The sequence below is a fragment of the Sceloporus occidentalis genome, unplaced genomic scaffold (genome assembly GCF_023333645.1).
Source record: "Sceloporus occidentalis isolate IW3139 unplaced genomic scaffold, rSceOcc1.0.p SCAF_1, whole genome shotgun sequence".
Lineage (NCBI taxonomy): Eukaryota > Metazoa > Chordata > Lepidosauria > Squamata > Phrynosomatidae > Sceloporus > Sceloporus occidentalis.
Window position 1 is genome coordinate 56,793,766 of NW_028316981.1, and position 23,529 is coordinate 56,817,294.

At 40.0% G+C, this 23,529-nt stretch overlaps 1 protein-coding gene across 6 annotated transcripts in view; it reads right to left on the reverse strand.

The window, feature by feature from the left end:
- LOC149321440 (NCK-interacting protein with SH3 domain-like) overlaps nt 1-23,529 on the reverse strand; it is a 139,079-nt gene that overhangs the window by 1,731 nt on the left and 113,819 nt on the right. For 2 of the 6 annotated variants that reach the window (XM_089521662.1, XM_089521684.1), the window contains exons 9-12: nt 12,439-12,519; nt 9,731-9,859; nt 4,838-4,930; nt 1,678-1,850 (exon numbers count right to left, since the gene is read on the reverse strand). In XM_089521662.1, coding sequence (XP_089377788.1) covers nt 1,678-1,850; nt 4,838-4,930; nt 9,731-9,859; nt 12,439-12,519 — 476 coding nt within the window. Of the gene's footprint in view, nt 1-978; nt 1,116-1,677; nt 1,851-2,828; nt 2,961-2,993; nt 3,037-4,837; nt 4,931-9,730; nt 9,860-12,438; nt 12,520-23,529 lie in introns of those variants that run through there. The other 4 variants (XR_016280948.1, XM_089521694.1, XM_089521704.1 and 1 more) reach the window with 4 other exon arrangements.

Here is a 23,529-nt window from a genome sequence, read left to right on the forward strand (position 1 = left end):
AAGCTTGCAACATGTATATTGTGCATTTTGGCCAATAAAGGTATAACTGTTTGGTGTATTTTTGATTGGATTTGCTAAAAGGCCAACATGACTACCCCTGGATGTTATCCACATAACCTTATGCATGCACAGTCCTGAAAAATTTCCTGTATAAGCTTGGACAGATCATAATAAAAAGCCAGTTGGAATCAAACAAAGTTCTGTGCCCTTGCAAGCTTTTCGTGTACAGACATTATCAAGAAGCTGTACATCAATCTATTTGGACCTAAAGTCAATTAGGGAGCCACAGTTCAAAAGAAGAAACCTGAATTAGCCCAGGGAGGCAATACAAGTTTTAGAGAGCACTGATACAATATGTGTTTGATACCCTATTCACTACTAGGGAATATACATACAACAGGTAAAGCAGGAGTGGGCAAGTTCTGGGGAACCAGAGGCCATTTTTACAACTCTGAGAATGTCTGGCAGCTGCAGAAGTACATGAACCAGTTCTATTTTGGAAAAACAAACAAACAAACACATCCACTTCCAGATCCCTAAAACAAATAATCTGGGTGTGTGTTTTTTGGGGAGGGGGGGTTTAAAATTAGGAATAATTTTTGTCAGAATAAGGTGTTGATCCCTCCCTTCCAGGAGCTCTCATTTTGGAATAAACTGCTTTCTGAAGTGTTTTGTGTGTCTTGGAGGTCCGCAAAAACCAGCAGGGCCCCATGCATGATTGCCACCCCTGAAGTATAGCCTCAGGGCAGGGTAATCTATGCACTAGATACTATGGAATACAAAAAGACCAGGATGGTGAGTACTGCCTGTCTCACTTTGCTTCTTGAAAATCTTAAATTCTTTCAGAAGTACCCTTCTGAACTTACACATATGAAGATACACTTGAAAGCAGCCTTCCTCAACCAAGCACCTTCAAAATGTATTGGACTACAATTCCTAAAACACAGGCCTACAAAACTGAGAGTCATAAAAACTTACTTAAAAATGTATGCTAGTTCTATAGGAATTTGGCATTCTAAATCCAAAAAATGACCTCAGATTTGCTCCATCATGTACAGTTTTTCCACAACTTGTTTTGATGATTCTTTGTTGTAAAATGTGTGAATAAAATGATCCTGCAAAGAGTAAGAAAGGAGTTAAAGTCTTCTAATAGACTTTCTTTTTGTTTTGAAAAATTTGTCTATGATAAAGAAATGTTCTAATAGACTTTCAAAACAATTTAATTTGCAGATATAAAACACAAAAATCCGTTCAAAAGCACTAAAAGAAATCAAGTCGAAACATCAGTGTTTGCACTTGCTCAAAGCTGAGCAAATGAATTGATAAAAATATTGAATTTGTGAAAGAACTGTTTGTGGTATGGCATTTTTGTTGTTTTCTTCAAATCTAGTATCCCAAAATACATCAAAAACAGCTACCATATTGAATAAAGTGTTTTCATCACAGACATTCAACTGGCTATTGGTTTATGGTAGCCATTATCCAACAGGTTTGGAAGCCACAGGGTTGGGAAAGGCTGCCTGCACGTGTATAGGTGATGCCTGGTAAAGATTTCCAAGATGCCAGAGGAATTGCTTATCTCTTCAGATGAATGCCAAGAACCTTTCACCTTTTCATAAATGTGAATTTTCTCTCTGTTGTAATCTCTGAAGGTGCTTTTTTTCATCTTGTTAGTACCTTTTCTCCAGGGGAGAGATCCGCAATCTGTCTCACAATTATGTCTATCATGACCATCATGTCTGTGTGGTAGAAGATGTTAGCCGTGTCCTTGCTGGCAAAGATGTCTTGTAGGAATTTCAACACTGAGTGTGGTGGCTGGGGCTGGTGTTTGAAGACACACACCGGATCATCTGGCCAGAGATCAGAGAGAAAGAGGAACAGCTCACACTGAATGTAGTGTGATTTACATGATATGCCCATGCTCTATGGTACATGCATTCAAATAATCAAATGAGTAGTTCTTTTAAGGGAGTGCACATGTATAATGAGAGGCCCATGTAATTTTGAAGTGATCAACAGAGGATTCATGGTTCTGATTTATTTATTTATTTACATACATGATTACACCTCCCAATACCTTTAAATGACTCAAAAGTAATAGTGGCATAGAAAAGACAAGTTCAGCTAATCCATCTCTTCTGCAACTGGAATCCTATTGTTTAAGCATACGCCAAAGGCTTCCTCCCTTAAACACGTGAACATGGGTGACTAAAATATTCTATAACCTACTGCATGAGGATTAAAGGTACACGCTAAATAACATTTTAGACGGAGAAGTAAAAATGTGACGTGTAAATAAATACTCATCCATCCATTCAAACAATCAGATGTTTGTAAACATCTATTATTAAAAAACAGACTTGTCAAGGACCTGTGATCAACTTCAGCTGCTGCTTTGAATGCACATGCTGGGGCAGCATGCACATATGTGTCACTGGTGGGATGTGGCCTACTGAAATGTGAGGAAGGATTGAGTTATTCACTTTCCTTGGCAAGTAGAGCTCAGTACCATCCCTGTTCTGATGGCTGCTTCATGCCTATGAAATAACAAGAGGCATATTCTGATGCATGGGCCATGCAACTGTAACTCTTTATTGTTCTTCCATGTTTGTTCCTCCATGCAATGGAGTAACCCTTTCAATAGGTTACTTCATTGTTGTTTTCTCATGTGGAAATAGAATTCATATATAATGGGCCCTTGGTATCCTCTGGGATTTGGTTCCAGAATCCATTGTGGATACCAAAATCCATGGATACTCATGTCCCATTATATACAGTGGGGTAGTAAAATTGTGTCACTTCTCTAAAATGACGAAATTAATACTTGCTTTTGTAATTTTATTTGAATATTTTCTAGCTGTGGATGGATGAATCAATGGATACAGAATCTGTGGATATGGAGGGCCAACTGTATTCTGGGGAGTTTTCTAGGGGATTCTTTCCATAGATGAAGGGGAAGACTGCAGGACGAAAAATTGTAAGGAGATTCTTACTTAAGTCTGTTGTTTGAAAAAGTCACTTGGAGAGACCTGTTAACTGTAGGGATTACAGAAATGAAAGAGTTAAAGGCTTTGGAAGGAGGCCAAGGTGAGTACAAAATCTAAAGAACTGTGCTAAGTAGGCAATCTTCTGGCCTGAAAAGACTGTGAACCAGTAGGAAAGAATTATGAGCAGCAAATGCAGGAAGAATGATTTAATAGCTAATCAAGTGACTAAAGAACAGAACAAGGAAAACAGAGCTCACAGTCACACCCACACCCACACACAGGTGCACACTTGTGTAAAAAGGCAGAAAGGAACCCAGGAACAACTTTTGACACTAGCTGGTATATTTTAGCACAAGCTTCAATGAACACTCCACTTCATCTAATGGAGACCATTCATAAAGTCCATTAAAAGCTTCTGATAAAATAAACCATTTAATCTAACAAATGCTACCACATTCTTTTATGTCTTTTAATGATCAAGCAGACTAATTTGGCTATCTTTTTTGACTACCTCATACACACATGTGTGTAAGCCAGTGTGGTCAACATCTTTGGGTTGAGAGCTACATCAAATACTTCACAAGCTCTTGGAGAGCTGCCACAGCAATTGTCATCAAAATTCAATGGCTCTATAGTGGAGAGAATGCTTCAGCATCCTCTCAGATCACAGAGACCTGTAAGACCACAAAGCAGGGCCCTCTTACAAGGTTCCATTGTCTCTTTTGGAGTTGGGCTGCTTGGTGCAGCAGCTAAGGAATTAGCAATGCAGCTTGTGGTAGCAGTCAATTTGATGGCAATAGTGGTCTCTGTAGAAAGTTGTTTCATAGCCACCTGGGCCCTCTCAGCTAGCTATTCATTACCCTCAATGTATATACATACTATAAACATGAGGATAGGGGCTCTTGTGCTCCTAACGGTATCATCTAGGAGGAAAGGATAAACAGAACACTCAGCACTGGCTTTCCTGGGAACAGAATTCTCCACTTGCATTAAAAAGTGGTTTACCACTGACTGTACAAATACAGCAGACATAATGCAATATCCAGTGCTGATAAAGTAAACCTCAGCTGGACTAGCTGTAGGAGGGGGAAACAACAGGACTCTTGAGGCACCTAGGCTTTAGTGAACAACTAGGGAAGGAAATCGAATGCTGATAACTAAACCTCATCCACATTCTGGAATTCAGTATTTTGCTGCAGGCTGGACACAAAGAGGATCAATATTTAGATTCAAAGCCATTACCAAGACCTCTCTGTTGAACTCTAAGTCCACATATAGATGAGGGCAGAGAAAAGCAAATTATAGAACAAAGTACTCCACAGGGTATTCTATTGAGTTCACTACAATGCATACAAACGCTAGAAGTGTACTTTCAAAAAAGGACCAAGGGGAATTGCACATCAGCTACCAAATCCTGGTTGAAGAGAATTCTAAATTTCTTGGAAATAGTTGCACAGAGCTTTACACTAAATATTTATAATACTTTCATTCAGCTTTGTAACCCAGTGTTCTTCCACATGGCATGAGAAATTCAGTTCATCAAAACAGAAGTCTGAAGTTGATACTCTTATAGCCGTATATTCAGGGAACTGTGCTCCAAAAGCCACTGATTACCTTTCCTTACGGCAGCATACCACTGAGCAATTATCCCCATTAGAGAAGGTCACTCTTCCTACCACAAAAGTAGAAATGACTTCCTTGACCCAGAAATTTTAAAAGGACGAAACCTTAACTAGAGCTAGGAGCCTATTTTCTGATTCTCTGCAGCATTAGCAGTGATCTCTCCTGAGACCCACATTGCCATTAGTTCTGCCATACCATGGAAAAATAATAAAACTGCTGACACTCACCTCCACGGTTCAAGAGAAGAAGCAGTTTTTCTGTGAAGGTTTTGACATTGGGGTGCTTGCTCAGAGTGACCATGATCACATTATGCTCTGGAACTAAGAAATAAAATTGGCTTTATTAGAAATTGAGATATCCCATAGATGGATTTGTAACTTCATAATCAATAACAAAATGAAAATAGAGAGTGGGGGAAAGCTATAGTGTTGATTAGCAAATAATATTAATTAAACCTGGATGCAGATCCCACTTTGACCAGAGAATAAGAGCAATCTTAATTCTTCAACAGCAAAGATCTGGCCACGCCCACTATACTAGACTATAGCAATAGCAAGCAAATATTATCATCATGCAACCTTCTTGTAAAGCACACGGACCTTACAAGTGCTGTGTTTCTGTTTTAGAAGTACACATTTTCACCCTTTCCCCTGTGCATAATGAATCTAGAGAAAGGATATAGGATCTTTTTTTTTTTTTTTTTGGCTACTTGGTTAGAACACCAAAAATCAACAGCACTACTTTTTTTTAAGTGTGATTCTCATATTTTGATACTTGCAACATATGCATTTACCATTAAACACAATCAAATATTAGACACAGATAAACCTGAACTCAAACTAGTCAAGAGTTATATAATAAAGTATAGAGGTTTAAACAAAATGTGCTTTACATTTCTGTTCTATTTGTGCTTCATTACTGGGTCAGGTGTGTTAGAGAATATGGGCTCACAGCTTGCTCCTGGAGTATATACTAGCTTGTGCTCCAAAAATTCACCTGAATACATGTGCTGGGAAAAGTAAGTTGAAACTTCCATTCTTTCCAATCAGCAAGCAATAGTCCTTTTCACTCTATGCCACTAAAGTGGTATGATTCCATTTTAACTTTGGTATGGTTCTATACTACAGAATCCTGGGATTTGCTGTTTAGAGAGGTGCAGTTAGAATTTTCAGGCAGAGAGCTCTAGTGCTTCGCCAAACTACCAATCCCAGGGTCTCACAGAATGCAGTAATGGCACTGAAAGTGGTATCAAACTGCTATAACAATGTCACAACAGAACAGTGTGGAAGGGGAAGAAGCCAGAGAGAAAGAGGGTTCAGCCAGTGCCACAGAGTGGAGGCCCACTGATATTGTTTATTCTTTGGTAAGTGTCACTATGTCACACATCATGGCATGACTCTCACAGAAGGGACACAAAGACAAGACAATCAACAGACAAGAGCAAGAAACCCTTCCTCCTTGTGAAATACTGCTATTAGTTTGGGTTTCCTTGTTTAGTTTTCCATGCTAGAAGGCAGCAAATGAATAATGCACATGATAATTAAAAAAGCAAGATGGCATTGCCTTTTCTGGTGAGGGTTATAATGGTTGCTGGGGACACGTGACTTGGCCTCAGCCTTTTCCCTGTTTCACAGATTGTATCTTCCTCATTATTATTTATAAACAGAGATTTTCAGTGTGTCCTTTTTTAATGTTAAGAATTTGTCCCCATGAAGTTATGATGTTGCTTTTAAATTATCCTGACCCTGTTTTTGTTTTTAAACTATACATTGGTTTGGAAGCTCTAGGACTGAATAGTGGATAAATAACAAGATACTGGGTGGCTGTTGTGGTATGAGAAATTAGTAAAAGATTTCTGAAGAAGAAAGGTAAATGTTTCTAGGAGCCCTTTCATGCTACAGAGCTATGACATTATGATTTCATTTTAACTGCCATGGCAACATCCTATAGAATCCTGGGAATTGCATTTTAGGCTTCTAAGCCAGAGAGCTCTAGTGCCATCAAACTACAGGATTTTCTAAAGTGGAAAATACAGTCAGCACTCTACATTGTGGCTTTGAGTTTTGTCAATTTAACTATTCACAGATTTGAGTAATATGTTATCTCTAGGAACCTCTAGGTTCCCCAGTGTGACTCTGCTGGAAGTTGACCCTAGAGTCGCAATGAAGGATCTAGAGATTCATAGAGGAAATACTTCTCTAGGCATCTGTAGATCCTCCAGTGTGATTCTATGATCAACATCCATGTTGACCACAGAATTGCCCTTGAGGACTTGGGAGATTTCTAGAGAGGTGATCTCTCAGATTAAAAAAAGTGGGGGTTTTCATTTGCAGTTTTTCAACTTTCAAGGGGCGTCTTTTGGTCCTAACCCCAGTGAATGTGGAGGGCTCACTTTAATTGTTAAGCACGAAATAATCATAGGCCTGTTACAGACAGCCAAAATAAAGCTGCTTCGAGTCACAGTGGAGGTATGGTGATTCAATGATGCATGCGTCCTAAGAGTCCAGAAGTCACACCAAAGCCACGCTCCAGCCCTAAGGACTGGAACGTGGCTTTGGTGTGGCTCCTGGAGTCTTAGGACGCATGCATCATTGAAACACCATACCTCCACTGTGACTCGAAGCAGCTTTATTTTGGCTGTCTGTAACAGGCCATAGTTACCACAGTTTTGAATTTGGAGTGGACCTGAGTACTTCCTAAGACAGTTGAAATATGTTTTAAATACTGTGGTCAAATGTTTGCTCTTCTCAACATGTACTGCTACCCATTGTCCAGTGGTGCATGCTTTGAAGACAATTAGTATGAATGAAATAAAAGAAGAAAAAAGTGACAATTTTAGAGACAACACAGCGGACCAGGGTTGGGAATTTTGGGAGGGACTATGGGCAACTATGAGAGGATTCTGTTTCTCTATAAAAGTAGAGGGGGTTTCTAAGGCCTGCAAAAGTTATTGGAGAGCTTCATTCAGGCATTCAGACAAATACAGCTGCAAGAGCTGCTCTTTATGTTGGAAAACCTGTAAAGCATTTCAGGAAGGTTCATGTTGAAAAAACCAACTGACACATGTTAAACCATTTCTTAAGAAGTAGGTTGACTTTGGGCCTGGATTTTTGACTGTGCCTGAAATGTAGATATTTTTTTTAAAAAAAGAAAAAGATGCATTTCAAAAAGGATACAGCATCATTTAATGAATTCTTGACTAGGAGAAGTTCCAGTATCCTACTGTATACCAGCTAGGCAAGAAGATTTCCCAGAACTACAGTGCTTGTCAGGTTCAACTGTGTAATTACTAAAGCTAACCAGCACAGGGAGAAAGAAGAAGAAGAAAAAAAAAAAAAAGGGGGGGGGGGGGAAGGAAAGAATGAAAATGCAGAGAAAGCGAACTTACTCAGCCTTTGCATGATTAATTTTGTGTGGGTGTTTTTAGAAAATCACAGCCCAAATATTAATGACTGTTCTTCCTTAACTGTCTGGCAAGTGACTGGATGTATCTATTGCTGCTTTAGCCACACTTGAAGGCACACACACCCCTCCTCTTAGGCAGCAGGGAGAAGGGAACAGCATCACATATAAAAGCAGTAACCAATTAGGACAAGTCATTTAAAGCAGCACAGTAGCCCAAGAACTTGCCAAGCATTCAAGATTAACAAGAGGCATACTGATACCACAGTGTGCTTTGACCTGCTTATGACTCCCCACTAGAAAAAGGAAAAATATCTGTACCCAACTACCACCAGCAAGGATGGGGTAAGCTGTTTCCCTAAAGGCTGAAATCATCAGGAATGAGCAAGGATCAAGCAATCCAGGAGAAACTGCTCCCCAGCAGAATATTTTTATAAGACATGATCTCAAATGATTTCACAGTTAATGAGATTCACAAGCCTCAACAATGAGTAAGTAGAAGTTCTGCCAATAACTTAAAGAAGGAAGATATCAGGTTAGCTGCAGAATGATACTGATAAAAGCCCAATGAAATCTTCACTCCCTGTAAGTGGAAGAAGATTTTAACCCAAGCAACCAAGAAACTTTTACACATCACTAGTATTCAAAAGTGTCATACAAAATTGGAAGTATTTCTGTTACTAAATATTAGGTGGTATCAGAGTGGAGTTTTCCCAGCATTCCAACTCTGAACTTTTAAAATAAAGGGATGGAACAATTATAAATTTGCAAGTTCTCACATGAGCTCTTTAGCTCTGGGAGAAAGTCAACAGAAACTGTGGAGCATCATGTTTGGGAGGAATCAACACTAGGACATAAGGGTGGGAAAGTTTCTGTTTATCCAAATGGGTAAGAATTAGACAACAAATACTAGGGCCCAATGAAGCTGAAGGACAAGAGATTCATGACAAACTAAAAGAAGCATTTTTTTCATACAAATTTCAAGGGCAATGTCCCTCAACTTGAATTATTTTTTTAAAAGGATTAAGAGAAATTCATAGGAAACAAGGCTGTCAGTGTTTATGAATCACAACTACCTCCAGGATATTAAGATGCAAACACCAGAACACCAGCCATTGGAAAACAACATTAAGACAGTGGTATTGTTTTCCTATCTTGCTTGCATGTTCCCTATAGGCCTCTGCCAGCCAGTATGGAAAAGATGCTAGATTAGATGGGTCCTTATTCTAATCCAGAAAGGCTGTTCTTAATATGTGCTTTCAAAATATTCTTAAATATAATTTCAAAACTTTCTGAAAGATTATATGACAAGATGAGAGAAAATACACCCGTGACTCCCCTTCTTAAATGTAATTTCCCCCCAACTTTGGGTTCAGAGGCCAAGAGACTGTATAAAATCCCAGTGGGAATACTCTGCTACACACTTCCACCAAGGTGACAGAACATGCCCTCATCTGGAGGAATCACAGACATAAACATTTGGATTCCTTAAGCATTCTTTAATAGGGCCCAGTTTCTTATTTTCAGAACAGAGAACCTGCTCCATAGAAATCTTTCCCACTTCAAACTGCAGAATACAGCTTCCAATATATACCTGACCCATCCCAAAACATGTTCAGGGCAACAAGGGTTTTTGCATTTTAACAGTTTAAAAAGTTTGACACTTTGCTGCAAGACATGATCATCATCTTCTCAGTCTGGATAATGACAATACTGACCTGGAATGTGAAGATTAAATGCCAGAACAACATTAATGAACAGGTCAGGCAGCTGGTCTGTGGTATCTGATGGCAGTCCATCTTCAATTACATCCAGCAGGAACTGAACAAACTGAGAGTTTAGATGTTCTGTGCAAAAGAGAAAAGTGTTTTGAAATGTAACATTTCACTGTAATGTTAGAGGCAGCTCTACATGGAGTAAGATCCAATTTGTGGGAAGAAAGTCTGTCAGACCCAGTTGGAGATCTTCCATGGGACTCTGGGAGCATGGACAACTGAGGTGACATCCAACATAGGGATGGTGACCTAGCCTTGCTTCCAGTTGGCAAGGAATCCACACAGTGGCTTTTTCCGACATGGAATCCCATTTCTGCCACTCCAAGTAGTGCAGGATGGGGGACACCTGGCTGAATGAGACTACATGTGAAAGGGATCTGGGAGTCGAAGTAGACCACAAGTTGAACATGAGTGAACAGTGTGATGTGGCAGCTAAAAAGGCCAATGCAATTTTAGGCTGCATCAATAAAAGTTTAGTGTCTAGATCAAGAGAAGTAATAGTGCCACTGTATTCTGCTTTGGTCAGGCCCCACCTGGAATATTGTGTCCAGTTCTGGGCACCACAATTTAAAAAGGATGTGGAGAAACTGGAGCGTGTCCAAAGGAGGGCGACTAAAATGGTGAAAGGTCTGGAAACCATGTCCTATGAGGAACGACTCAGGGAGCTGGGGATGTTTAGCCTGGAGAAGAGAAGGTTAAGAGGTGATATGATAGCCCTGTTTAAATATTTGAAAGGATGTCATATTGAGGAGGGAGCAAGCTTGTTTTCTGCTGCTCCAGAGAACAGGACCCGGATCAATGGATGCAAGCTACAGGAAAAGAGATTCCACCTCAACATTAGGAAGAACTTCCTGACAGTAAGGGCTGTTCAACAGTGGAACACACTCCCTCAGAGTGTAGTGGAGTCTCCTTCCTTGGAGGTCTTTAAGCAGAGGCTAGATGGCCATCTGTCGGGGATGCTTTGATTTGGATTTCCTGCATGGCAGGGGGTTGGACTGGATGGCCCGTGCGGTCTCTTCCAACTTTATGATTCTAAGTCTTGTGCCACTGCATCTAGCTTCACCCTAGAGAATATTAGGGACCCAGACATTCTGTACTCCAACTTCCACAGTTCCTTACTACTTGCCTTTTTGGCTAGGGTCTCTAGAAGATGAAATTCTCCCCCACAAAGACCTGCAGAACCAGAAGTTTCCCACTTCTGTCATAAAGATCACAGATTTCTGTTTGGAGTGTTGCAGTCTGCTTTATTACAAGGCAGTTTTCTACCCTGTCCAAAAGGCAACTTGCGTTTTTGTGGGTATTTACATAAACGAGCTGCATTTCATATAAATGCATGATTGGGAATTGGTTTAAGACCCTATTAATGGAGTCAGATTTGGCAATACCCCAGCAGATGGCTCAACTTGTTTGAAGGAAGCTGAACTGAACAGTCTGTTCAGAAGAGAACAGGCCAGATTTCACTTGCCTGGACTCTATCCAGTTCTACTCATTTCCCATAAGTGATCTGGTTAGCCATTTCCCAGACTGTGGAGACCAGCCTCTGATCAAGCTGTCTTTCTTTAATTATAGGTGAAGAGATGCTACCCCACCACCACTATTTCCTCCCTAATGGAAGCATACTATTTACTTTTCTTTCCTAGGACAGAGCTTATGGATGATAAAAGAGTATTTGTTGCTATGTGCTCCCAGGTGGAAAAATTTGTTTCCCAACAGCGGGGAAACTCTGTTTGGAAGAATAAGAGTATTCAATACTTTTCTCCTGTTTGGTTTGTAATGCCTTGCCTGATGAAGCCAGTGAAGCTTCGAAAGCTTGCAACATATATATTGTGCATTGAAAGTATCACTGTTTGGTGCATTTTTGACTGCACTTGCTAAATGGCCAACATGGCTACCCCTGGATGTGTTGTGGAGGAATTATTTTTCATAGAAGAGCATGTATTATTTTGTGAATTCCGCCCCCCCCCCCTGCTTTTTGTGCATCTCCCTCCTTTTTCTGTGCAGGAAACAGTTAAGATCTTGCACTGTCAGAGGTAGCTACAATGATGGAACTATGCCATTGTAGTTATGTCTGTCAAAGCCATTTCTGCTCAAAAACGTGTCTCTTAAGCTATGCAGCACCCCAACTGAAGGGATTCCAAGGTGCTGCAGATCAAGGAGCTGAGAAAGGATGTCTGCAGCTCTCTCCTGGCCATGGGACACAGAGACAGACAGTTACAGAGAACCCTCAGGCTCCTGCTGTAACTACCTGTCTCAGCATGTCTCAGGATAGAGAGAGAACTGCAGTCATCATTTCCCAGAGCTCCCACCCAGTGTCTGAGAAACCCTTCGACTGGGGTGCTGCCTGGCTTAGGAGGTCATTTTGAGGGGGTCATGATCAGTCATTAACCACTGTGAAAGTTATCCCCAAAAGTTATGAGAGTGCACATCCATCTTGCAATCTCATAACTATAGAACACGATGCCACCTAAATTTTGTGTTCTGATATGCAGAATAATTCTTCCACAAAACTAGGAGATGTTGAAATACTGAAAAATAGTGCCAAGGAATATTTGTTTTCTCCTTCCGTGGAGAGAAAACTACTGCAATTAGTTACCCACATATGCAAGGATGAAATAGTTGAGGATTTACACCCCAGCAGATCTTATTCTTACCATAATGGTGATATGGCAGTGGTTCTCCCATACAAAATATCATAGCTAGGACCAAAGCAGAGTAGCACATCTTCTGATGATCTGAAAAGAGAAACCCACTGAGATAGTTACAACATAGTATGGTACAATCTCACCAGCTAAAGAAAGCAGTTATCTTTTGTTCAGATTCTTACCATATTTTTTCTAGATCAAATTTCCATTTATTTATTTCATTTATATATTACTTTTCTCCCAGAGTGCAATGAAAGGCAGAAATAATAATTTTAATCAGATTTTAAAACAATTGTAACAGGCCATTGGTATGTGCTGGGGTTTGGTTCCAGGATCCCCTGTGGATACCAAAATCCATGGATGCTCACGTCCCTTTATATACTATGTTATACTGTTCTTAAATTGTGTTCCTTCTGAAAAATGGCAAAATCAAGGTTTGTTTTTTGATATGTACATCTATTTGGAATATTTTTAAGCCATGGATAGTTGAATCTCTGGATAAAGAATCTGTAGATATGGAGGGCTGACTGTAAAATCATCTCATAAAACAAACTGGAATCATTTTAAAAACAACCAAAAGTTTAAAACATAAATAAAACATCCCTAATTAAAACAAAAATGTATTTGCCTGACAGTGAAAGAGAAGGGAGAGAGAAAGCCAGCCTTGCCTTCCATTCCGGGGGGGGGGGGGGGGAGTAGCTATTGAGAAGGCTCTCTCTTGTGTCCTCACAAAGTGAGCCTGTGATGGTGGTGGTACTGAAAGAATGCCTTCCCTTAAAGATTTGAGAGTTCTAGTAGGTTCATATCAGGAGATATGATATATCAGATAGTCTGGACACAAGCCTTACAGGGTTTTATAGATCATAAGCAGCATTTCGAATCGTGCCAGTCAGAGAATATTAGCCACTGAAACTATTTCATCAAGGGAGTTATATGCTCCCTATAACTAGCCTTAGTCAGCATTCTGGTTGCAGCAGTTTGAACCTGCTGAAGTTTCCAAACAGTTTCCAAAGACAACCCATCCTCCTCTTTATATGCTGCCCTTTCCCAAGATTGGGAAAAGCAGCTTACAACAGCTTAAACTGTTAAAAATCCACAAGATACGAACATTTAAAAACAATTAAACAATCAGAAAAAAATTAAAACCAGGTTAAAACACAGACACACACATTCACAGCACAGCGATTAGCAATAGCCATTTATTGGGCCTATATTAGAGCAGAACATGTTACAACAATCTAAATGGGACATAATCAAGACATGTGTCACCATAGCCTGTCTCAAGGAATGGGCACAACTGGTACACTACTTTAGCTGTACAAATGCACTCCTGACCACATTTAAAAAGCCCACCAAGGCTGAAAAGCAGATTATTAATATAATAAATATGAATATACATGTTAGGTACAGCATGTTTGTCACACATTTTGTTTACTTGCTGCACATGTCACCACTTGAGGAGGTATATATGAAATAGACCGGCTGAGCAGGTAAGCAGGCATATTGAAATTTATGGCAAAATAGCAGCTAAATCATGTTGTGCCACATGTCCATGCCCTGATCAGTTTGGAGAGTGGTACTTTAATAAGAACTACTCTTTTTCTTGTGCTCCCTCCCGGACATTTTGCTCAGTACCTAATGTCCTGTTTAGTTTCTACTTTATGGATTGAGCTGTGGCTAGTAGAGTTTATTTTATTTCTTATCCCACTTTTCTGTAGCAAGACAATCTCTCTCTCTCTCTCTCTCTCTCTCTCTCTCACACACACACACACACAGTGTGTGTGTGTGTGTGTGTGTGTGTGTGTGTGTGTGTAATTACTACATCATTGTATTTCTTGTAAAACTGATTTTTCTTCCATGGTTCAGCATGGGTAAGTTTGGTTACAAATCAGCTGAGATTTGAAAACATTCCAAGTATGCATTTTTGCTTCTTTTCCAGTGCACATTTGTACCTCATGCATCAATCTGTCCCACAGCCTGCTAGTACAGCACAATTTTCACTGGCAGCGTCTATACATGAATGCTCCACAGAACCATAGGTACAGCTTCCCTGAATCCTAATTAGTTGGCATGTTCCAAGAGGGGTTTGTGTAAGAAGCACCACATGACAAAGCATATGGCCAAAATGCACCATGCAAGGGATTTACAGCAGATTATTATAGCAAAGTGAGATTTACAAAGGCTAGATATTATATACAGCAATGAATAATCACATAAAGGTTTGATCACTTTTGTCTAGGCTTATATCATGTTTTACAAAATGTACTAGGTTTATTTCTACTTTCCTTTCTTTGTTGGGCAGAACTAGATCTTTTCACTGGCTGTCACTGCCAGAAAGGCAAGATGAACATTACAGTTGCTGGAAGGATTGGTCCCAGATTTCCCTGAAGCTCCAGCACAAGTCATAGAGCCCCACGGAGCTGCTTTTTTTCTGGCTCCCTCCACTTGTTAGCTGAACTGCATAAGGTGCCACACCTCACATGACAAATGACTTTCCAAGTGGAAAGCAAGAGGTTACATTTCAGTCCTAGCCACATTATTATTATTATTATTATTATTATTATTATTATTATTATTATTATCCTTTATTTATAAAGCGCTGTAAATTTACACAGCGCTGTACATACAATCTTTATAATTAGACAGTTCCCTGCCCTCAGGCTTACAATCTAAAAAGACATGATACAAAAGGAGAAGGGAGAGGTGGCGGGGGAGGGGATGAGGGCCAGCAGTTCTACTCTATCTCTGAGGTCTGGACCAAGGGAGATGGACTAGAGGGAGGGCTTAGCTTCTTAATAGATGGTTAATCTTCTACCAGGGAGGCCTGCTGGAGCTTGCCTGCCTCTCTAGTAGGATAATACATATAAATACATAGCAATACAGGAAATGATTAAAAAAACAGACAACAAAAGAACATCAAATAGCAAGTGACAATTATGCAAGGCCTGGGAACGCTTCTCTGAACAGGATGGTCTTCAACTCCGTTTTGAAGCTGGTTAAAGAAGTGATGGCTCTTGCTCGCGGGGGAAGAAGGTTCCAGGAGTGAGGGGCAGCGAGTGAAAAGGGGTGAATCTAAGATGGGGCAGAGGAAATCCTGGGCTGGGACAGCAGACCTTGACTACCAGAACGGAGGGCCCTAGTGGGAAGGTGAGGAGAAATAAGGTCTGATAAGTTAGGAGGGGCCAGCCCATGCAGGGCTTTAAACGTCGACAGCAGGAGCTTGTACTGAATGTGGAAAGGGAGGGGGAGCCAGTGAAGGGATGCCAACACAGGAGAGATGTGGTCAGAGCGGTGGGCAGATGTGATAATGTGAGCAGTTGAATGCTGGACAGAAATTAAAAGACGGAGGTGAGAAAGAGGAAGCCCAGCCAGGAGGGCATTACAGTAATCAAGTCGTGAGACCACTAGGGCATGGACCAGGATCTTGGCAGTAGAGGTGGAAAGATATGGTCGGATTTTGGCAATATTGTACAAAAAGAATCTACAAGCCATGGCTGTGGTCTGGATCTGAGGGATACATGACAGAGAAGAATCAAAGATAAAACAAAGACTGCGGGCTTGCTGGACTGGTTGAACAGAAATGTTGTTCACAGAGACAGAAAAGGAGTGTTGAAGGGTGGACTTAGGAGGAAAGACAGGAAGCTCCGTCTTGGACATATTGAGCTTCAAATGCCAATGGTGCATCCATTGTGAGACAGCTCTGAGACAAGACGAAACTTGCTGTTCAAGCCTTGGAGAAAGGTCATGGCTGATGAACACCCTTCCACCAAGAAAATAAAATGCAAAAGACTTGGGGACAACCATCCATTTCTAGATAAGAGGGACAATTCCTAGCTTGGAAGAAGCAATTTGCCAACTTCTTTAACTTGTGTAGTTAGGCTGCTTAAGGTGAGCAGTGGCAGACCCAAGCTGAGCCTCTGGGACCAAGCAGTTTGGCTGGGAAGAAAGGGTCCTGGTGCTTTCAGTGTTAGGCAACTCAAGTGCAACACTTCATAATCCAATGGCTTTGAGGCTCCCAAGCCTCAAAAATGTTAAAATGTCAAAAAGATTTTAACCAGTAACTATTAGTTGTTGGAGAGAGAAAATAAGAAAATGGGCAATTATAAAGTGTAAGAAATATGTCTGGAATGCTAGAACTTTAAAAGTTATGTAGTCTGTATAAGACACTGCAATTATTCTTTAAGTGGTAAATTTACTAACAGCTCTCTGCATGGGAAAGGTTAAAATGTTGCCAGTACTCATGAGCATGATTAACATTATAACCTGATTGTTCCATGTTGTTGTGTGCCTTGAAGTCATTTCTGACTTATGGCCATCCTAAGTTGAACCTGCTTTCTTGAAAATATTTGTTCAGAGGAGATTTGCCTTGACGGCATGACTTGTGCAAGATCTCCCAGTGGTTTTAATGGCTTAGCAGGGAATCAAACCCTGGTCTCCAGAGATATAATCTAATGCTCAAACCACTACACCAACCTGAATCTGACTTTATTAATGGCAAGTCATAAACTTATTTCATATGAGTAGTTACTTGCTCTTATGTCCTGGTGAAACATTGTGTTGTTAGCAAACATCTCTAGGGTATTAGAGACTACCTATGTATCATGGACATATTAAAACAAAAGGGAGGGAAGCTGATGATTCTAGGAAGAATGGGGAAAAAACACTCATGAATCCACTCATTTTGAAGATGCAGTACTGTAACTCACTAGGGGAATTGTGCTGACACCTGACAATAAACACACAGGTGGGTCCTGTTTATGAAGGCCAGCACTTTCTTAAAACTGCATCTACCACAGTTCTGAGTTAATTTTAACATTTGCTGAACTCTATCACAAAGCCAATCCTCTGGAGCACAAATGCAGCAAAAGAAGATTAGAGGTTTGGAAGGATAGAAAGAGTGGCACTCAAGAAAGCAGAACTGACAGCAGAGTTATGTGTATATTTGATATTAACTTGGGACTGTTGATTACAGAGTGGATTATAGCAGAATTGTTCCAGTTAATTCTGTCTTGCTCTATCTTATAATAAGCTTCCTTGAAAAATCCATGCTGAAAAAAAGATTTGCAGACCAGAAGCATGACAGGAAAGCAACTGTCTGGGGGCAAAAACATGTAGCAAAAAAGCTGGACAACAGCCAAAGTGCCTGCACTGAGACAAGGGGAAAGCATTGCTTCATTAAAATCATCCAGAATCCATGCAGAAAATTTTAGCCTTCAGTGTTCTCTTTTAACATCAAGGGAGGACCCCATGGAACTCGTGCTCCTGGCATGACAACAATCCCATATCACCTGAGAGTTGATATGAAGTCCTCCAGTCCTTGCCATCCACAAAAAGGATTAGATACTTTACAGTCTATCAGAAGATGTATCAGCCTCAATTCCCAAGTTTCTAGAACCAAAATAAGCTTCTATCACTTCAACACTCAAGGTCATTTTTCATGAGAGATTCTGTGTACAGTTCAGTGACATCAGATTTCTTTTAATCCAAGCACTATGCTATAAAATGACCCTTGGAAAGAAAAGAGGGGAAAAAAACAGAAATGAAAAATGGTGGCAAATTGTTTGCTACCCTTTACCACTTATTCATTGCTTCATAATTACAATCTCCATTTCCTTGTGAGTTATTATTTTATATTAACTGCCAATTCAGAACTTATTTTTAAGATCCCTGTTGGCTGTCCCTAAGTGTACTCCTGTCTCTTTTCTGAGAGCTGAAACAGGCCAAACTACTCTTCAAGCTGGTACACATACCGCTCTTGCCTTCTACTGGCTAAAGTTGTTATCCATGAGTGATTCCAGACTCCCCCCAAAAATGTTTTTTAGAACAAATATCCGTTAACTCTCCAAGCTCCTGGGTATCTAGTTAGAACAATATTGCAGAGCTATGAGATTAATGTGAACTCACGTCCAAATTCTGCCATCCGTAGAGTCAAGCAACTAATTAAAGAGAACATTTATCTTACTTCCAAATGGGCCAATCTTCTTGCACTCTCGAACTCTTCTTTTTCTTTTTGGTACCCACTGTATAAGACATCGTTTGGGTTAGAGCATTACTTTATTAATCTTACTCTGGCCCCTGCTAGAAAAGCATTTACTGCTCTAAGGTACCAATGTATGCCTTCTGCCTATTTGACGGGCAGATATAATAACACTCCTGTCCATCTAAGACTACCTATCTGCAAAACCAGGGAAGTGGAGAATATTGAACATTACCTTTTACATTGTCCTCGGTATATATGTCCTAGACAAAGGTTTCTTGAATGTATTTTAAAATCCCTTTCCGATAGATCTTGTCTTCAGCAGATTTGTGTCCTTTTGGCTGGCAGCAATGTATTTGTTACTTCTATGGTAGCAAAATTTGGTTTAGCTGTTAGCAAGATTAGAATCAGTTTTCTTGATCTGAATGATGGCTAGAACAATTCTAGTTTTATGTTTTTATTATTTTATCATTTATGATGTATTATTGTTTTTTGTTGATGGGTCTCTTTTACTAATTTTACCATGTTGTTTTATTTGTGGTTTTTGTGCCTTTTTTTAATACTGTTTGTGTATTTACTGTTTGGATCTATTTTATATTGTGATGGCTTTTAGCTTTTAACAATAAACTTCTATTAACTGCCAATTGACACAAACAGCAGGACTTTGAGCACCAGGTATTTTTGAGGCCTCAAGCAATTTTGTGACTATCAAAGTCTGACACTGCTGACTCCTGAATAGTATGTATGGAAGATGAATTACTCTCACAACTGTTTTGTCTTTGTGTCCTAAGAAAAATGTATTGTGCAATTTATATATGCTATGTGTTTTGTTTTGTTTCTAAGGGGGTTGGACTGGATGGTCTTTCCAGTCTTTTCCAACTCTATGATTCTAAAAATTTATTTGAATAAAGATATATTAAAACAACAAGAACAACAACACAGAGAGGGGCTCAAACTGACAGGGCAGAGAGCCTTTTTCAGAAGCAAATCCATTTGATAAAGTTGGCTGTGTTCATAATCTAATCTTAGATCCTGCACTTTTTAATGTACTGTATTAAAATTTTTAATGTACTTCATGTACTGTATTTCAATTGTCATGAACTGAAAAAAACAAAACAAACCCGGGGTTCTGATGATATAGAATAATGATACTAATGATGTGCAATTATTATACAATAGTTATTTAATCACACCTAGGAAGCAACTACCAATCACAAAAACAGATATTGCCTCTGAGCAGATGGAAGATGATCTAAAGGGACAACACAACCACCAGCAGAATATGGTTTGCACTGCTGATGTGAATTACAGGTATGACCACACAGTTCTTATGAGAGTGCCCTACATGAGAAAGGAATTAGGGGAAACAAAGAATAGCAGATAATGCAGACAAAAAAGAGGCATGATGGAAACTAATGTATACATTAGTAAGGGATGCAAGTGAAAGTTTATTTTTAGATAGCAGCAAGCCAGTAGTAATCTTAAAACACAGACAAGTTTCCTGCTAAAGTGAAGAGTCAAAGCTCCGTCTTCATGCATAGCCATCTTAACCAGCAGGGGGGGAAATACCCTACAGAGACTTTTGAATACCAAGATAAAAAGCACAAACACTTCAGACACCGCAGACAGTCAATAAACTGCTGTGATAAAGAGAAAGCTCATATGTTCGTAAGCATAACAAATCTCAAAAGATCGTATTTGTACCACAAGCAGTGGTACAGCACCAGCCATGTGGTTGTGTAGGAAGTCCACTGCCATCTCCCACATCACACAGTCATCGACTCTAGCTGCTCCACCAAACACTCCACTCATTTCACTTGTGTTAAGCAGGACTGCTGGTTTAATTTCTTTCATCTTCAGGGAAGAACCCCGTTGTCATTTTACATATAGACAGCCACTGCTCAACAATCCCTTCCACAGCTCAGGAGGGGAACAAATGCAAAATATTCTTGTTCTGTAGTTTAGTTTCATTTTTATTTTGTTATAATTAATCCCCTTGTGCTCTCTCTCTCTTGTATATTGCTGCTTTGGAAAAGGTAATTTCACTGTTAAATTAAATGAAGTCCTGGCACTTAGGCTGATGGATCCTCTTGGAAGACTTACATGTGAAATTATGGTTCCTATTACAGGGATGGGCAGCAGATCCAGGGGCCAATTCCTCAGCCACTGAAAGCCATAAAGATGACCAAAAATGCAAGAACAAATAGCAGATAGTAATCAACTTTTGCTTCTGAAGAAAAAAAATTCTTTCTGTTGTAGACTGTGCATGTGGCAGCGGTGTGCACACGCAACCCTTTAAAAAGACAAATGGCCACTTCTGGGGACTTCTCGGAAAAGCAAGTCACCCTTTTTGGCCAGAAAAAGCATGTTCTTGGAACACTGGAGGTGTGGTGGACTGCAAAAGCATCAGCAAACAGTTGATCTGCATTACTAAATAGATTTTTGCAATGGGTGGTATAGCCACACACTCTCCTGGTGTGCAACAATCCAGCCAACTCCCCACCCACTGCTTAGGACTGCCTGTGTGGAAGTGTCGAAGTAGTTCAAGTGTATGCTCAACAGTTTCTTCTGGCATCACAAAGCCTGTGCAGCCCTGAACAGGATACCATGCTTGTGCAACCTGAGAAAATATGACTGTGCGAAGGTGTTTACACATCCTACCATCTGTACGCTGATGACACCCAGTTGTATCTTTCCACCCCTGACCTTTCTCCAAGGCTTGAACAGCAAGTTTCGTCTTGTCTCACAGCTATCTTGCAGTGGATGTGCCATTGGCGTTTGAAGCTTAACATGTCCAAGATGGAGCTTCTTGCCTTTCCTCCTAAGTCCACCCTTCAACACTCCTTTTCTGTCTCTGTGAACAACACTTCGATTCAAACAGTCCAGCAAGCCCGCAGTCTTGGTTTTATCTTTGACTCTTTTCTGTCGTGTATCCCTCAGATCCAGACCACAGCCAAGGCTTGTAGATTCTTTTTGTACAATATTGCCAAAATCCGACCATATCTTTCCACCTCTACTGCCAAGATCCTGGTCCATGCCCTAGTGGTCTCACGACTTGATTACTGTAACGCCCTCCTGGCTGGGCTTCCTCTTTCTCACCTCCGTCCTTTAATTTCTGTCCAGCATTCAACTGCTCACATTATCACATCTGCCCACCGCTCTGACCACATCTCTCCTGTGTTGGCATCCCTTCACTGGCTCCCCCTCCCTTTCCGCATTCAGTATAAGCTCCTGCTGTCCACATTTAAAGCCCTGCATGGGCTGGCCCATCCTTACTTATCAGACCTTCTTTCTCCTCACCTTCCCACTCGGGCCCTCCGTTCTGATAGTCAAGGTCTACTGTCCCAGCCCAGGATTTCCTCTGCCCCATCTCGGATTCACCCCTTTTCACTCGCTGCCCCTCACTCCTGGAACCTTCTTCCCCCGCGAACAAGAGCCATCACTTCTTTAACCAGCTTCAAAACGGAGTTGAAGACCATCCTGTTCAGAGAAGCGTTCCCAGGCCTTGCATAATTGTCGCTTGCCTCCCTGGATGAAGATTAACCATCCATTATGAAGCCAAGACCTCCCTACAGTCCATCTGCCTTGTTCCAGGCCTTGGAGGTAGAGAGGAACTGCTGGATCTCATCCCCTTCCCCACCACTACTCCCTTCTCCTTTTGTGTGGTGACTTCTTAGATTGTAAGCCTGAGGGCAGGGAACCATCTAATTAAAAAGACTGTATGTACAGCGCTGTGTAAATTTACAGCGCTTTATAAATAAAGGTTAATAATAATAATAATAATAATAATAATAATAATAATAATACACCAGCACAAAATCACAAAAAATGCTCACCTGTGAAAGAGCAGTGGAATTTGGGGGAATAATCCATAAACGAATGATAGATATACTACAAGTAAACATACTATTACACTCTTTACTTTTTTTGTTAAATATGACGTGTAAATTAGAAAAAGATATAACTTGTAAATTTTCTCGTATAATTATCTATATGGTCACAGTGGCAAGAACATTGTACACTAAATTTTGGAAGAATACCGAAATTCTGAGGGAAGAAGAATGGCTAATCAATCTAAGAGAAGCTAAGAGATTAGATACACTGACTGCTATGTTGAAAGAAAGTTCTCTGGATAAAGTAGAGGAGGGATGGAAATGTTTGGATGTACTACTAATCTAGATTAAATATATTTGCTAAAATGAGTAACAAATAATTCGTTTACTTCTACTAAATTTTTTATTTAGAAGTTTAAGTATTATGATACAGTAGGAAACTATCTGCAAGCTAAATAATTTGGTTTACATGGATTACCTGGGAAGTATGTGAACAGAATACGTTTTTTTCCCTGTCATATCTTTTGTTTAATGTCTATGTTAGAATAGTTGTATTAGAATGTGTACATAATGCATATGTGTTGTGGTATGGTTGTTATATTATTTGATATGCGCTTTTTTCTGTGTTATGTTAGTTTTATAATAAAGTTCTTAATTAATTAAAAATGCTCACCTACATATTAATATTATCTCATTCAACATGCATTTATGCTTATGGCAGAATTTATTCTAGTTGCCTTGATTACATGCCAAAGCATGTACATAGTATTTCTGTTTATTAAGTTAACAATACACGTTGAGTCTCCCATATCTGAAATGCTTAAGTCCAGAAATGTTTTGGACTTTGGATTTTTGAATACCTGTATAAATAAATAAAATGTAAAATAAAATAAAAATAAAATTCATTTAACTTTTCTTAAAAATCAAAAGTTTGATTTATTTTAAAAATGTATATCTGGGTTTATTTTTATTTATTTTTTTCCACATACTGTATACTAAACAGCAGAAATAGACAATGTGACTTAAAAAAGAAAACAAGGGCCCATTCCGCACGGGCAAAAAGTACGTACTAGGTACGTACTAGGATATGAAAGGGCGTCCCTTTCGGACGCCCTAACCCTAGTACGTACCTAGTAAATACAAAATGGCAGCGCCCTATACACATGGGCGCCGCCATGTTGACATCGTGGACGCTTAGTGTCCGCACGTCGTGGCGCAGAAATGACACAGCAAGTGTGCCATTGGCACCTTGCGGTGTCATTACTGCACTACAAAAAGAAGCCGCTTTTT